Source organism: Microtus pennsylvanicus, chromosome 2, assembly GCF_037038515.1.
Source record: "Microtus pennsylvanicus isolate mMicPen1 chromosome 2, mMicPen1.hap1, whole genome shotgun sequence".
NCBI classification, from domain to species: Eukaryota; Metazoa; Chordata; class Mammalia; order Rodentia; family Cricetidae; genus Microtus; species Microtus pennsylvanicus.
The window spans coordinates 95,342,799-95,357,833 of record NC_134580.1 but is presented as its reverse complement, the minus strand read 5'-3'; the positions used below and the strand labels follow the sequence as shown (position 1 = coordinate 95,357,833).

The 15,035-nt window shown below is 40.8% G+C and overlaps 1 protein-coding gene across 1 annotated transcript in view; it reads right to left on the bottom strand.

Moving 5' to 3' along the window:
- Spred1 (sprouty related EVH1 domain containing 1) overlaps positions 1 to 13,387 on the bottom strand; it is a 78,648-nt gene extending 65,261 nt beyond the window's left edge. The window contains exon 1 of the mRNA XM_075961762.1: positions 13,211 to 13,387. Coding sequence (XP_075817877.1) covers positions 13,211 to 13,242 — 32 coding nt within the window. The 5' untranslated portion in view covers positions 13,243 to 13,387. The remainder of the gene's footprint in view (positions 1 to 13,210) is intronic.
- Between the last annotated feature and the right edge of the window lie 1,648 nt (positions 13,388 to 15,035).

Genomic DNA, 15,035 nt, shown 5'->3' with positions numbered 1-15,035 from the left:
TTATCATACACAGCATAGAGATAATCATTTATTACTGGATTCGAGCATCTTGCCATTTAGTAATAAAGTAAATTCTTCTAACACCATCATTTATCATTTTGAAATAATTACTTAAATAACAAATTAACAAACAAGAATCTGGTGCTGAAGAGACGGTTCAGTGATTAAGATTACTTGCTGCTCTTGGAGAGGATTGGAGTTTGGCTCCCAGCACCCATGTCAATAGGCAGCTCACCTGTTACTCCAGCTAGAGGAGATCCACCTCCTTCTGAACCTCAGTGAGCACACATACACAGGCATACAAATAAAAAATTAAAATTAAAAAGGGAAGAAAGAGGAGAGAGACAAAGCAAACAAACAGCAATGCAATACAATTTGCAATTATCGACTGTGCACCCAGAATATCATACAGACAACCGTCTTCAACCTCAAAGGAAAACCAAGAATGTTAACGAAGCAGTCCAGCTGCAGGTGTGTAGACAGCTTGTCTGGGGGTTAGTGCATTTCAAGTCGACTCCAAGTTGGCTTTTATAATTTCTAACTATAGAACAATGCATATGTGTGTAAATCATTTCAGATTTTTCAGTTACCTAAATAGTCCATGAAAGTAATTAACTGCAAATAAAATTATATAGTAGAATGTAAGTCTTATTCAACTGTTTCACAACTTTATAATTAAAAAAGGCAAAGTAAAACAAATCTTGAAACTAATGATGTAATGAACAGGAGACTAAGTCAAATTACAAAACAATTAAAACCACTGAGCTAGAAATCATCAGAGCAATCTTACTCATTATATCATTTTGGGAAACTGCAATTCTAAAAGTATGTTTTCAAAAGATTACATATCAGACAATGCTTACTACTATATGAACATAATGAACCACCAGCACTCACTATCATGAATACATAAAGGCCAAGAGATGAGTGGAAGCAAGTGAAAAGACAAAGAGATTAGGAAACATAACTTCAGTAATTTGGAGAAAGGGAAAATGTAACAGGAAGGGAACCAGAGTCTGCTTGCTGACCTAACCAAGTCTAAATCCCAACTATCATTTATCAGCCTTACCTGACCAGGCTTCAATTTTCTCTTCTATAAAATGGACTTTACTATACCTACACCATAGGGTTGTTGCAGTAAACAAATTCATTAAATATGTAAATTAATTCACTAACTCAATTCAGTATCTGGCACATGTAAATACTCTAGGACATTTTACTGAAATTCATTATCTGATATTCAAGACAGCAAAAGAGTAGTAGAATAAACTGGAACTATGGGGAGGAACAATTTGGTAGTTTTTGTTGTTTTTAGAGGGAGCATTGATTCAGACTTCAAAAGTCACTCTAACTTTATAATCCAAATATATTCCTACATTTATCCCAAGAGAACACTTAGCAAATATGTACCAGGAACAAAAACATTCATGACAGTAAATATTTGGAAACAACTCAAATAGCCCTAGGAAAGAAAACACAGTGTGTTAACAAAAGAAGTATTACATGGCAATACCAATGAATTTAAAACAGCATGTTAAAAATGTTTAAATATGCTAGGTGGTGATCATATTCTAGACAGTTATTAATCAAATATTTAAAAAATAGGACTGCAGAAGTCTATACAAGTGCCAATAATAACAGTATGAAACAAGAAATGATTAATCCAGTTTTGAACACCTAACACGGACTGAGGGTTAAGTATAACCTGCTTTGGTAAAGAATAAAACAAGACAATGCATGTCTCACATACTAAAACTTCTGATTTGATCCATGTTAGCTACTAATCAAAGTGATAACATTTACTGGGGCTTACTTTAGAATAAAATATTTGTAAAAGTTAGAACCTCTCAGCCGGGCGGTGGTGGCGCACGCCTTTAGTCCCAGCACTCGGGAGGCAGAGGCAGGAGGATCTCTGTGAGTTCGAGGCCAGCCTGATCTACAAGAGCTAGTTCCAGGACAGGAACCAAAAAGCTACAGAGAAACCCTGTCTCGAAAATCCAAAAAAAAAAAAAAAAAAAATTTAGAACCTCTCCAAGAGTGATGTCTCATATCTATATAATCCCAACATTCAGAAGACAGAGAGGGAAGGATCAGTTGTTCAAAGTCATTCCCTGCTACAGGAGAAATTCAAGTATCTGGACAACAGGAGACCCAACCAATAAAAAAAAAAAATCACTTCTCATGTTAAGTAACCCCTTTTTTGTTTCCCCAAGCAGAAGCCAAACTTAACAGTTGATGTTTTTCTGTCAACTTAGTGATTGCACATCCATCTACTAATATTTTAATTATTTTCTGCAACACCACAGCACAAGGCCTAGTGGGCTTCCCCGGTCCCAGAACCACAATATGTAGGTTTTATTTACCTACAAAGACTCAGAAGTCAGATGTGGTGAAAACCTGCTAGAATGGCAAGAGACTCTTTCCTTGTCCCAGAACCAAAAGGAAGTTCAAACCCTAGCCCCGCCCTTTTCTTCCCATGGGTCTTCTCTCTCCAAATTCCTGGCTTCTCTATGATTTATTCTGGTCAGCTAGTTGCTGGCTCTGCCCCAATTCAAGGTAAATTTTATTGACAGTCTGGAGAGTCACAGTCCAATCAAAACACCCCACAATAAATAGTAACTATCCCAGGGCAAACCAATGGCACAAGAGGGTTTTTCCTTCTTACCAATCAAATTGTCCTTTTGCAGGCTGGAGAGATGGCTCAGTGGTTAAGAGCACTGGCTGCCCTTCCAGAGGTCCTGAGTTCAATTCCCAGCAACCACATGGTGGCTCACAACCATCTGTAATGAGATCTGGCGCCCTCCTCTGGCGTGCGAGCATACATGGAAGCAGAATGTTGTGTACATAATAATTAAAAGAAAAAACAAAACAAATTGTCCTTTTGCTAGATCATCATGCCACAAATGTGTTTTGACATTAATTGCCTTATCAGCTTTTCTGTTTTACGTGTCAAGAATCTCCAAAATACGTTCCAAGACATGGACAGTTTAATCATTAGTAACTGACAATATGTATCAAAAGTCTATGGTAAAGACACTTAAAGTAGCAAGTGTACTATGCTGGTCTACTATAGACTAAAGATTTATATGAGCACACAAACAAATATAAGCAATCACTGGTTAACTTTTGACTAAGATGAAATACAAATAATCTATAAACATCAACATTCAACACATACTAAAAAGGACTAACCTTAGTTTAATGCCTTTTTGCAAAACAACTAAAATTACCTACTTCTCAGTAACACTTCTACATTTTAGAAAAGCTATTCTTCAAGCTTTCTTAGTAAAATGCAGAATTTTCAATAAATTGAAAAATAATATGCCGGGCGGTGGTGGCACATGCCTTTAACCCCAGCACTCGGGAGGCAGAGGCAGGCGGATCTCTGTGAGTTCAAGGCCAGCCTGGACTACAAGAGCTAGTTCCAGGACAGGAACCAAAAGCTATGGAGAAACCCTGTCTCGAAAAATCAAAAAAAAAATAGTAATAACAAATAAATAAATAAATAAATAATATGATACAGTTATCAATGTATTTTTCTGTGATGAAAGACTGGAAATGCTACAGATCTCTGTTCAATTCAGAAATGGCTAGTAAAACTATGATATTAAAAATAGTAGGAAATCACACTACATTCCAAAGTCTCCTGCCTCTGTCCTAAGGCCATCAGCTTTGCCAGCACAGAGACCTTTTTCACCAACTATGGGACTAAACTTCCCCAAGCCTCAGTTTTCTCACTTTTATAAAAGGGCAAAGTTAACAGCCATGGCATCTATTAGAACAAGTAGCTGCTATGAAGCCAAAATCTGTGTCTTCCTCAAGCACTGTACCACTGAGCTATAGCCCCAGTTCTGTATACTGTTATGCCCAAATCGGTGAAGTTCCCCAAAAGCCAACAAGGAGATCGAGTCCCCTTTGTTAAAGCAAAGAGCCTTTATTTTATGCAGGTTTGCAAACTCAGTCTCTCCGTATTGGAATAAATGGAGAGCCCCAAGCTCAGCAGTAGTAAATGTGGGGGTAAGGGGTTTCTAAGGCTCAGGACCCCAATTGGCTGACATTTGTCTAGGGGTGTCCTGGTGAGTGTACTGGCGGGTGATCCTATCTACAAGGGTTGGAACGTTAGGCATTTCCTTTGGATGGTCTGTTCTTGGGTGGTGCTCGGGTAATCTCAGTTTGAGGTTCTTCCTGCAACCAGGTATTGCTTCAGGGTAAACTACTGAGACTAGGGCCTCCATTAAACTTATGAATGACTGAGTCCTACACTGGCAGGTGATAATGGTTGGAAGTAAAGAACTTCCTTTGGGTCATCTGTTCATATTTAGCTTATCATGGCTGGCTCCTATATAAACTAACAATCCCTCAAATACTAGTGATAATTTAATTGAGTATTTAGAATCATATGGTACTAAAAATACAAAATGAATCTAAGACATTTGGAGACTAATTTCACTCAAAAAACAATCAACAGAAAAAATATTATCATTAAAAGAAACTTAAGTTCTTTGACAATTACCACCCTTTCACAAACTTTGATGGTTTCTGGCGGGAGTGAGGGTGGGGAAGGACTCAGCTTTCTTTAAGGGACTGGCCACTGGGAGTCTGACCAGACTCCAATGAGGACAACACAAATTAGACTTGGCATATTTTTTTTCTCTTTTCTTCTTCTTTCTGTTGGAGGTCACAAGGGTAACAGGATGGATGGACATGGGAAGACTGGGAAGTGAGTGTGATCAGGATGCATTATGTGAAATTCCCAAATAATCAATAAAAATATTGTGCTGGGAAAATAAACTAAGGGACTGAGGAATCAGAGTGCTTGCTCTGCAAACGTGAGGATCTGAGTTCAAATTCCTAGCACTGCATAAAAGCCACTGTAGCCACATTATCTATAATCCCAGGACTATGGAGGACAGAGAGCATCTCTGGAGCTTGCTTGCTGGCTGACAGCTTCAATGGGTTCAATGAGAAAATAAGAGGAATAGTTTGAAGAGTGCTAGAGCAGAACACTAAACATCATCCTTTTCTGGCCTCCACACACATCACACACACACACACACACACACACAAAAGCGCACGTTCACATACACACGCCTGTGCCATGGAAGGGACGGGGACAGAGAAAGGCAGAGAGACGCTGCCCTGGAATTTACTATGCAGCCAGAGCTGTGCCAACTTAAAATCCTCTCGCCTCCGCCTTCTGAATACTAGGATTCCAGCTGTATACCAACCATACAATGTTATTTGTAATAGTAAAGAGCTGGGAATCTACCATTCATTAAGGAGAAAATAGCTATGTAAGTTTTGGGTACAATATGATGGTATATTACAGTGTAAGAAAGAACTATTAACATAAGCATATAAAATAGTCGTTATATTAAGTGTATTATCAAGTATGAGCGAATAGTAGTTCTGTTGCTTTTTGACCTCTTATTAAAATCTACATTAATAACTATATTTACACTAGAAAAACAAAATTATATACACATGAAGCTTATGTGTATGAAAGGTCTGAAGATTTTACATTTGCTTTTTTAAAAAATAAATCTTTCTTCAACATTAATTGCTCCTACCCATAAACCAAAGTCAATTAAAAGTATCCATTTTACCTTTGTAAGACAGGAACCCACTATGTATACCACATTGGCCTCAAACTTAAGAGATCCACCTGCAGGTCACCAACTTGCTAGGACTGGTTTCCTTACACTTCCTGATTAGCTAAATGTATTTAAGGCAGAGTAATACAAGAATGGGACGAACTGAAGGAAGGTAATCAGTAATTACAAACCCAACTATCCTTTTCCTTTGATATGCACTGGAGAACAGACAGCACACATTATATAGGTTGTTCAGACTCAAAGCAATACAGTATGTGTGTCTCATCAGTAAATTGTTTTGGTCACTAAAGCGGATTGCTCCTTTGTGAAGTATCAAGACTTAGAAAAAAAACTGCTAAGGAAAACAAAGGGTAGTTAAAGGTTAGCCTGTTTCATTCACTCTCTTTCTTTTTAAAACGCAAAGTTGACCAGTATTTTGGTTTAATGCATTGATTAAATGTTATTTGTTACATATTCTCGACTTCTAACCTAGGGTTTTGTTGTTGTTGATGTTGTTAATCAAACAAGCCTGATTTTAAGTTCTAGATTTATGCTCATTCAACACCTTAATTTATCAATAAACTTAAAATTAATTCCTAAACCAAGTATATACTTATATATCCAAGGAAGTTATTTCTGAATTAGCAAATTAAAATTACCACAGAATAGCAGGCTATATATCAGGACTAATGATATATTAATTTTTTGCTAGTTCTCATGACCAAAATTGACAGCTTACTCATAAGCTGACAAATTCTTGGTTAGTTCAACTGAAGTTCTAACAGATTAAACCAAGAAGGGTGAACTTCTGGCTAGCAAATCTTTCTCACCAGTAAGAAATCTTAGCTGGATCGCAGCTTGCAAAGCAAGTGTTTACCTCTTGAAATAACTGAAACGGAAAAGGCTCACTTCTCCCACGAAAGTAAACTTCTCATCCCTTTACAGTGATATAAACTGCCAGGAAGATGGCCCTTCCCACCTAAATAGGGAATAGCATCAAACCTACCAGTACCTCCACAATGTATTCAAATGGGTTTTTTTTAAATATTTACTTATTATGGATACAATATTCTGTTTGCATATATACCTGCAGGCTAGAAGAGGACACCAGACCTCATTACAGATGGTTGTAAGCCACCATGTGGTTGCTGGGAATTGAACTCGGGTCCTTTGGAAGAGCACGCAATGCTCTTAACCTCTGAGCCATCTCTCCAGCCCCCCTCAAAGAAGTTTTAACAGGCCCTAGAAAAATACTTTCTACAGACAGGTGAGTTGTTGTTGTTGTTTAATGAAGGAAAAATGATACAGAACTAGTCCTTCCCAATACCAGTTCTGTATTTATTTGCCCACTCTTTCCTTGATCTTTGCCCAGAACATGAATGAAAATGTTCATGATACATTAGTATTATTTTGCTTGTTAGATGCAAAGGCAGGCAGATCTCTGTGAATTGGAGGGCCAACCAGGGCTATATGAGACATAGCCTCTCTCAAAAAAAAAAAAAATTGTTTTCATTCCAATTATCATAGACATAAATTTCATAGACCTAAAGACTAGTTCTAGACTGTTAAGGGTATAGTTACATACACCAATCTGGTCATAGAATATCCAAATGCCAGAGAATAATACAACACTTTACCCGTGTTAACTTCTGAAACTAAATAAATGTGTCAGATTAACATGTTTTGATAAACAACCAAGTGAGAATGACTTTCTAGTGTGTTCTTAGTCATTAAGCAAAGCTTAGAGACTAGCATAATGTTAATGTGTTCCTTATGGAACTCTTCAAGTTGGCACTGAAGCCCAGTAGCTTTTTGTTCACCTTTCCAACTAATCTGTTAAAGGGGTAGGATGCTTAACCTCCTTATAATCCCCAACTAGCTGAATGTAGGAGATTATTTAAATTCGTTGAATTTAAGAAGCTGAACTATATAGTGGGACCTCATCTCCCAATGACAACAAAATGATTAGTAAGCCCAGCTTAAAATTTTCTGATGTACAGATCAGTTGTAAAAAATTATTTTTATCTTTTTATTCAAAATTCATTTTTACTTTACCATGCTCAGGCAGCAATTACTTAAACATGTCAAAAATAATATAATAAAATTAGCAAAATCAAGTTAAGTAGTGTGTCTACAAAATGATATCATTAGAACAAATCATACACTATTCGCATAAAAAGGGCCCATAATGCTTAGTTTAAACTCCTTCAATCACAAACTGTTACCAACTGTGACCCAGAGAGGCTATCACTCACCCTTGACCAGAGAACTAGTCACAAGAAAAATGTCTCCCAATTTCAAGTTTAATGTTCTTTGTGTTATACTACAGTGCATAAAACAGTTAAAGTTAAACAGATATGCAAATAACTTTTGAACTATCACTTTAAGTCTATTTATAATGCAGTATTTTAAAAAAAATTGTAGATACCCTAAACCATATTTTTTTGATTTTTTCTAAACAAACCATTTCTACTTTACCACCCAGCACATTAAGACAGTCTGAACAAAATTTCACTCTCTGCTTTAAAACTGACATAATTCTCAAAGACAAACGGACAGACATTTCAAAGCCTAAGTAATCTCATATTTTTTCTTTTGTGTATGGTAATTTAATAAGAAGTTAAAAATTGACTATCTCAAGAAAAAAACAGCAGATACTGATGAAGAAAAAAATTCAAGGTCAAACTTAATATTGTTCAAAAAAGGAAAACCCAAAACAAACACATTCCAACAATATTAGATTGGTAAACATCAAAATATATCATACATTGGACATACAGTAGCCACTAAATGTGACCTTCAAGAAAGACAATTAAAACATAGCAAACTACTTACATATATTAACCTGTCATAAGTATCCACTATGAAACTCCACTTCGGTCAGAGTGTGTGTCTGTGAGTGTGTATATAAACATGTTACATAATTCTTAAACAATGAATTTTTCACAGTGCTTGGCAGGAAGTGAAAAATCCAATATATGAATATCATCAAACTCACAGGTAAAGGAGTATGCACGCAATTACATAATGAAATATTATAGTCCTTGTTATTTCATGGTAGCACAGCAAATAAATTACTCATCTCTGAACTGGTTTTTGTTTTTGCATGGGTGGGTAAACTATTTTGCAAATTGTCAGTTTTAATCCAAATGTAACTCTTCTAGAAGGTTGGGGAAAAAATGCAGACCTATCTGTATGAACGTTCCCAACAATTAGTGAGACCTATTAGGCATGTTTAAGTCACCCTAATCAGAGCAAGGTTGTCTGTCAGTCTTTCTCCTTGGATTCTTCTCAGTCACCAGCAGCAGCACACAATTAGGGTGCCTATAATTTCTACCCTTTCCCATCAATGAACTTCTTTATTCCTAACCAGTTTCTCATTATTTGGCACCATGTAGAAGCCTCAAAAGGAAGAAACTTTCAAATCTTTGAAACTGATAGATAAATGACTACCTTTTTGTTGATAGAGTGAATAGCTCAGAGGCCAACACAATGATTACTCCAGAAGTATCTAGGATAGTTTTAGGTCCTAACTATTATTTCTAGAACTTGAGGAAATCTAACATGTCAAAAAGGAAGTCAATTTTGGCCTTGGGAAATAAAAGGGTAAATCTTTAAAAGATAACAATAATTTTCCCATAATCACTCAGTCTATTTTCTAATTAAATTAAATGACCCCAAATGTATAAAATCACACACACACACAAATACACACACTAAAAGTGTATAATGAGCATTATGAAGTAAGGGGCGATAACAGACATGGAAATGAGTAAATGATTACATCATAACTTAAAAATCTAACTTAAGTATGGATCTAGTACACAACACAGGACAGAATGTTGGAGAGCATGGCACAATTGAGTCTCCTGGAGTGAAACTGTTTCCACGAGTTTCTTTTTTGAAAAATTATTTTGAGCATGATAGCATATAGGTTAAAACAGACAACCCAAGACCAGAAAGCTTTGCATCAAATAGGAGGAATAAAGTTGAAACATGTAAGCTAGTATTGAGCTCAATTGAACTCCAAGCAAATTTTACATTATGTGTCCATAATATCTACATAAACATACATTCCCTGAATAACTGACACACAGCTTCCCCATGTTTCTTTCCATCCGGTTCTAGAATACTTTCTAAATATATGTATATAATGTACACATATATAATGTATATATGTAGATACACACACAACAAATGAAAAATTCATATACTCACATGCTCCTACTGTGAGGTACATTGGTAGGAGAAATGGTTCTAACCCAGACTTACCTCAATTCTAATTAACCTCCTCTAAAATTACTTATAGTAATTATATCCCAACTTGGTATTAAAAAGCCTAGTATACTGACATGGCAGGTGGTTCTGGCTTATTTAAGCACAATAAACAAAATTCTTGGTTTTTCAACTACTTCACTCCTCCCTCCAAGTAGTTTGGCCCAACTGGCAAAGGGCATGTAGTATGGTAGTCACTCAACACAAGTTACAAAGGCCCTTAGCTATTACATCACATGTCCTTAAATGTTCAAAATTTATTTAAAAGGCTAATTCATTATATACAATATGGTACATCTTTATCTACTGGACTATTGGTTTTTGCAAATGAAAAACATATATCTAGGTATCAATTTCTGTAAAATGAAATATTCTTTGAAAATAAAATCATGTGTGGCAGTTCTTTTACTCGAGGCTTAAAGCAGTTTACCCTAGAGTACATTTACTGCCTTTTGAAAACTCAGATTAAAAAATTCTTTTATTACATTTATTAGTGTGACTGCATTGGGCACACAGGTGGCATATAGGTCAAAGGACAACTTCTGGGAGCAGGCTCCACCGTGTAAGTGCCAGAACTCAGATCACTAGGCTAAATGGTGCAAAGTGCCTTCAGCAGATGAGCCACCTTATTTTTTAAACAGGAATGTGAAACAGTCTCCCACCCATCCCATTCATTTCCTCATCTGACCTGTCACTGTTAACATGAAGCCTTTTACTTAGCAAATCTCCCACTAACTCTTGATTAGATATGAAACCACTTCAGTTAGCTATCTCTCTGTTTAAAAAAAGTCTAAATTCAAATAATGTTTTTCAGAAGAGCATTCTAAAAGGCATTATTATACTTCAGCACAATGACTACCAATTTTAAAAGGTTAAAACACTTCAAGGAATTGGTAATTTTCACCTTCTTTAAAAGGTTAAAAACAAAGAAAAATAAAGTCTTAAATTCCACTGTAATTAAATCCCTATGAACTATGGTTTAAAGAAAAAAGGAAAAAATAATACAGGCCCATAAACTAAACACCTAAGTCCTTGTGGGCGTTGCTTTATTTCTTGCTTCTTCATAATGTATGATTACAATTAATGAATTTCCATTTCAAAACTTCACCTCCTACATTAAAGATGAGATATACAAATGATCAGATTAAAATCAACATTCCAAGAAAACCACTTTGTGGTTGAGCTAAGGCACAAGTAAACAATGTCAGGTCTACCAGCAATGATTACCATTTTCTAACATAAAAAAATTTTTTTTTTTGCCCTATGAAGAACCTTTTAGTGGATTATACATGCTAAAATAGATTACTCTTTTCCTACCCAAACTAATATAACAAAGTTCCTGGGGAGCAATGTATTAATAAGGCAGGATGTTATTTCTGAAAACAAATTTAAAAATCTGGATGAATAATTTCCAAATTGTTATTTCAAAACATCAATATCATTGCTGAATATATTTTACTTACAAAACATCAATATCTTGAGGATTAAAACCATCAGAAATATTTTTCATTTTAGTGTAACAAAGGTTCCACCCACTGAGATCTCTCTCACACACTTGCCCTTTCAACTTACTATAGTACCCAAAAAAGGCCCGTTTTGAAACAATCTATTACATGTCTGCACTAGTCCACATCCCATCATTTCTTCTTCATTCGCAGCAAGGCAATAATACTACTCCCTAAACTACTAAACTGGTAAGACATCTTTCCCCATCTCTAAAATAGATCTGAAGATTTTATCACAGCTGCTTTCTTCCAAGATACTAATAAAAGTTCCCGTCATTCCCTTCAGCATTTCCGCAGTTTTTCTCCTAACCCAGTACTATCTCAGACAGGCGTCTTGATCTCGCTCAAAATAGGTCTAGTCTGCGGAAGGCAGTGACAGTGTACTGCACTGTGAATGGACAGCCAGGTATTTTATGAATGGAGGCGGTCACGTGATCCCAGCACCTCCCCGAACTGATATTTCCCACATAACTGTGTCAACATTCTGAGAACTGGGGTAGTTGTTTGTGTGTGCGTCTGTTCTAAAATTTAATCTAAAACTTCTAATCTCCTCACTTCCTGAACTCAAATATCTACATAAAGAGAAACAAGCTTCGAATGTTTTTCTTAGGAAACCCTTTCAAGTTGTCCAAGGTGATGGATGTTTAATTATTTTTTTTTATGAATGAAGTGTGCTATGCAAATGAGGGCGATTCACAAAAAGAGAGAACATGGCGGCCACTTCTGCTTCTAGACTGTACTGACTGCAGCAATCCACCGCCTTCCACACCCGCTCCTCAGTCTGTGCTTTTCGAAGAGGGGGAGAGAACGCAGCTTGGCATTTTTCTAGCTAGTTTACGTTGAGCGGGCTTCGGCAATGGCCTCTAAAGCCTTCTCGAGGAGGTCTGACTTGAGGAATGTACTTTATTTAAAGGAATGCATCCTCATTTAACTCTTCATAACCCTCCAGAAACAAACAAAACTTGAACTCAATTACAACAAGAACAACAGACGCCAATATTCTGCCCCAAATTAACTCTCTGCTCAACAGGAAAATCTTGCCGCACCATTATTCCTCCAAGTGGCTGCTAGGTTAAAGCAAAATATTTAAAAGGCACAGCGCTTCGTTTCGAAAACATAAGGACAGTCCAAATAAGCAAAAAAACGTAAAGTCATGGAATGCTCGAGATGAAGTCACCAACGCGTTCGGCAATGTAAACGGGGCTTTATCGCAGACGAAAGCCAGACACTAGCACTCAAAATTCTCAATTGTTCTTGATGAAGACGGGTTCAATATTCGCAAAGGTTAAAAAAAAAAAAAAGCTCAACATCGCCCACACTCCAGGTGTCCTTAATCCTCTTTAATTCTTAAAATGTTTCCTTAACCATTTTTTTTAAACTAGAATAGTATAGGTCAGAAGTTTAAAAAGTGGGGCAGGGGGCGAAGGCTTAATCGGCATTTAAGAGTCATTGAGTCATCGAATTAGGATTCAAGAGCAGTTTGCGGCAGGAGGTGCGCCCACACATTAGTTTCCGAGCGAAAGAGCTGAGAAGGGAGGATGGCTGGATGGTCAAGGTATGGGGTGGGGGGGGTGCCGGAGCGAAGGGCAGGCAAAGGGAAGTTTCTACTCCACTTTGAGCCACCCACATGACTCGGGGACGTCCGATGGCTACAACGCCTCAGCTCGGCACTCGAGAGCCTTTCCCCCCCAAGCAGGGAGGGGAACGCAAAGCTGGAAAGGGGGTGCTGCCACTAAAGAGCCCGGCCCGACACATCGGGCATCTATCACCTCCCGGGCCGGACGGGCTGGGGGAGGGGGCTGCCCGCGGGGTTCACCCAAGCCAGGGCTCGCTTACTCGTTGTCAGAAGTCGCCGTCTCCTCGCTCATTTTTCCCTCACCGTGATCCGCACAGGAGATGGAGGAGCAACAGCAGGCGGGGAAGCAGCGGCAGCGGCGGCACCGAGGGGCGGCAGGCGGCGGCGGCGGCCGGCGGGGCGCGCGGGCAGCGGCTCGGGGGCCTCACCATGGTGGACGCCTCACCCGGAGCGGCGCCCCGCGAGCCGGGCAGCCCGGCCACCCCCGCAGGGGGGCGGCGGCAGCGAGCGCGGCCGTGGCGACCCCAGCGGTTCGCTGCGCCGAGGCCGGGTGCGACGCCGAGACGGCGCGGGCGGCTGCGGGCGCTGGAAAGGGACGCGGCCGGCGGCTGAGGCGGTGCTGCTTGCTCTCTCAGGGGCGCGACGACAGAAGGGCGACGGGGGCCGGCGGGGGGCAGCCGAGCGCTGGCTGCAGGCAGCGGCGCGGTCCCGCCGAGGTGCCGCGCACCATCTCCCGCCTGGCCGCCGGCTGCCCGCGCGGCGCGCCCGGTCGGCCCTCAGGGGCTCCCCTCAGACGCGCTCCAGCTGGGGGTGGCGGGCAGGGCGCGAAGCGGCCGTCCAAGCCCGAGGGCACAGCGCCGAGAGGCGGCGAGCAGGGCCGAGACCAGCACAGCTCCGCGGGCCCGCTCCTCACGCCCGCGAGAGGGGAGCCGCGAGGGGGGCGGCGGAAGCTCTCACGCCGCCCGCTCCTTCCGCCGCGCGAACCGGGGGCGCCCGCGGGAGAGGCAGGCGAAATAGTCCCTCGCGACTTCTGGGGCGGCGGGGGCTCGCGCGGGAGCCGGCGGGAAGGCGGACGTGGGGCGCGGCTGCGAGCGGGCGGCGCGGGGCCTCCGGCGAGGTGGTGGGGTGGGAGGGAAGAGACCTAAAAGCCACGGCCCGCAGGCGAATCACTGCAGCTCGAGATCGTGGGCAGCATAACAAGTTTCCAAAAAGTAGTTCCCTCCTCCCCTCGCTTCCCAAATCGTCGGGCAGAGGGAGCGGGGCGAGGAGGGCGGCGGAGGGATATACTGCTGCACCGCGCGCGTGTGCGTGCGCGCGCTCCAAACTCTTGGCACGCCGCGAAAGGGGGCGGGGGTGGGAGCTCCGAGCTGAGCTGCTCCGGGACTGGCATTGTTGCGACGCGCAACTCCCCGTTACTCGGCCTGGAATATCCAGGTTGTCTGTGGAAGCAGGCGGCATTTCGCCTGGTGTTCGGGGAAGAAATCCGAAGGCCACTCCGTTCTGCTCAGTGCGCGTGCACGCGCGCGCGTGTGTTGTGTTTTCCTTGCAAAGAATGGAACTGGCATGAGTTCATCTCTAGTTAGTGGGGGTTACGGGCCGGGACTGCAAAGCGAGCTCCTCCTGCTGTCCCTCTAGTTGCATTGCTGCAGTCCCCTTGCTGCTTGCACAGAGAGAAAGAAAGACTATGAGTGTGTGTGTGTGTGTGTGTGTGTGTGTGTGTGTGTAGAAAGAGTTGATTTCAATACCTCGCGGCGCAATTCTCGCTGCGCAAACAGCATGCAATGCAAGGCATTCATCTCTGAAAGCCCGAGTGCTTGTTAATGGAGAACGGCTTCCATTGAAGCCCGGGGTAGGCGGGTTACATGAATCTGGCGCATCCAGCAGCACAGGAAATAACTCCCGCTGCGAGTGAGGTTGCATAACTATAGCGCAGGAGATGCCTGTGTGGCACGAACTCCGCCGAACGGAGGCGGAACGATTGTTGGATAGGCAGCTGTCACGTTTGCATTGTCAGAGGACAATGTAGGCAGTCATCCCAAAAGGTCTTTTTTTTCGTAGGAGCCTTCTAGGATTGAGGACTGGAGC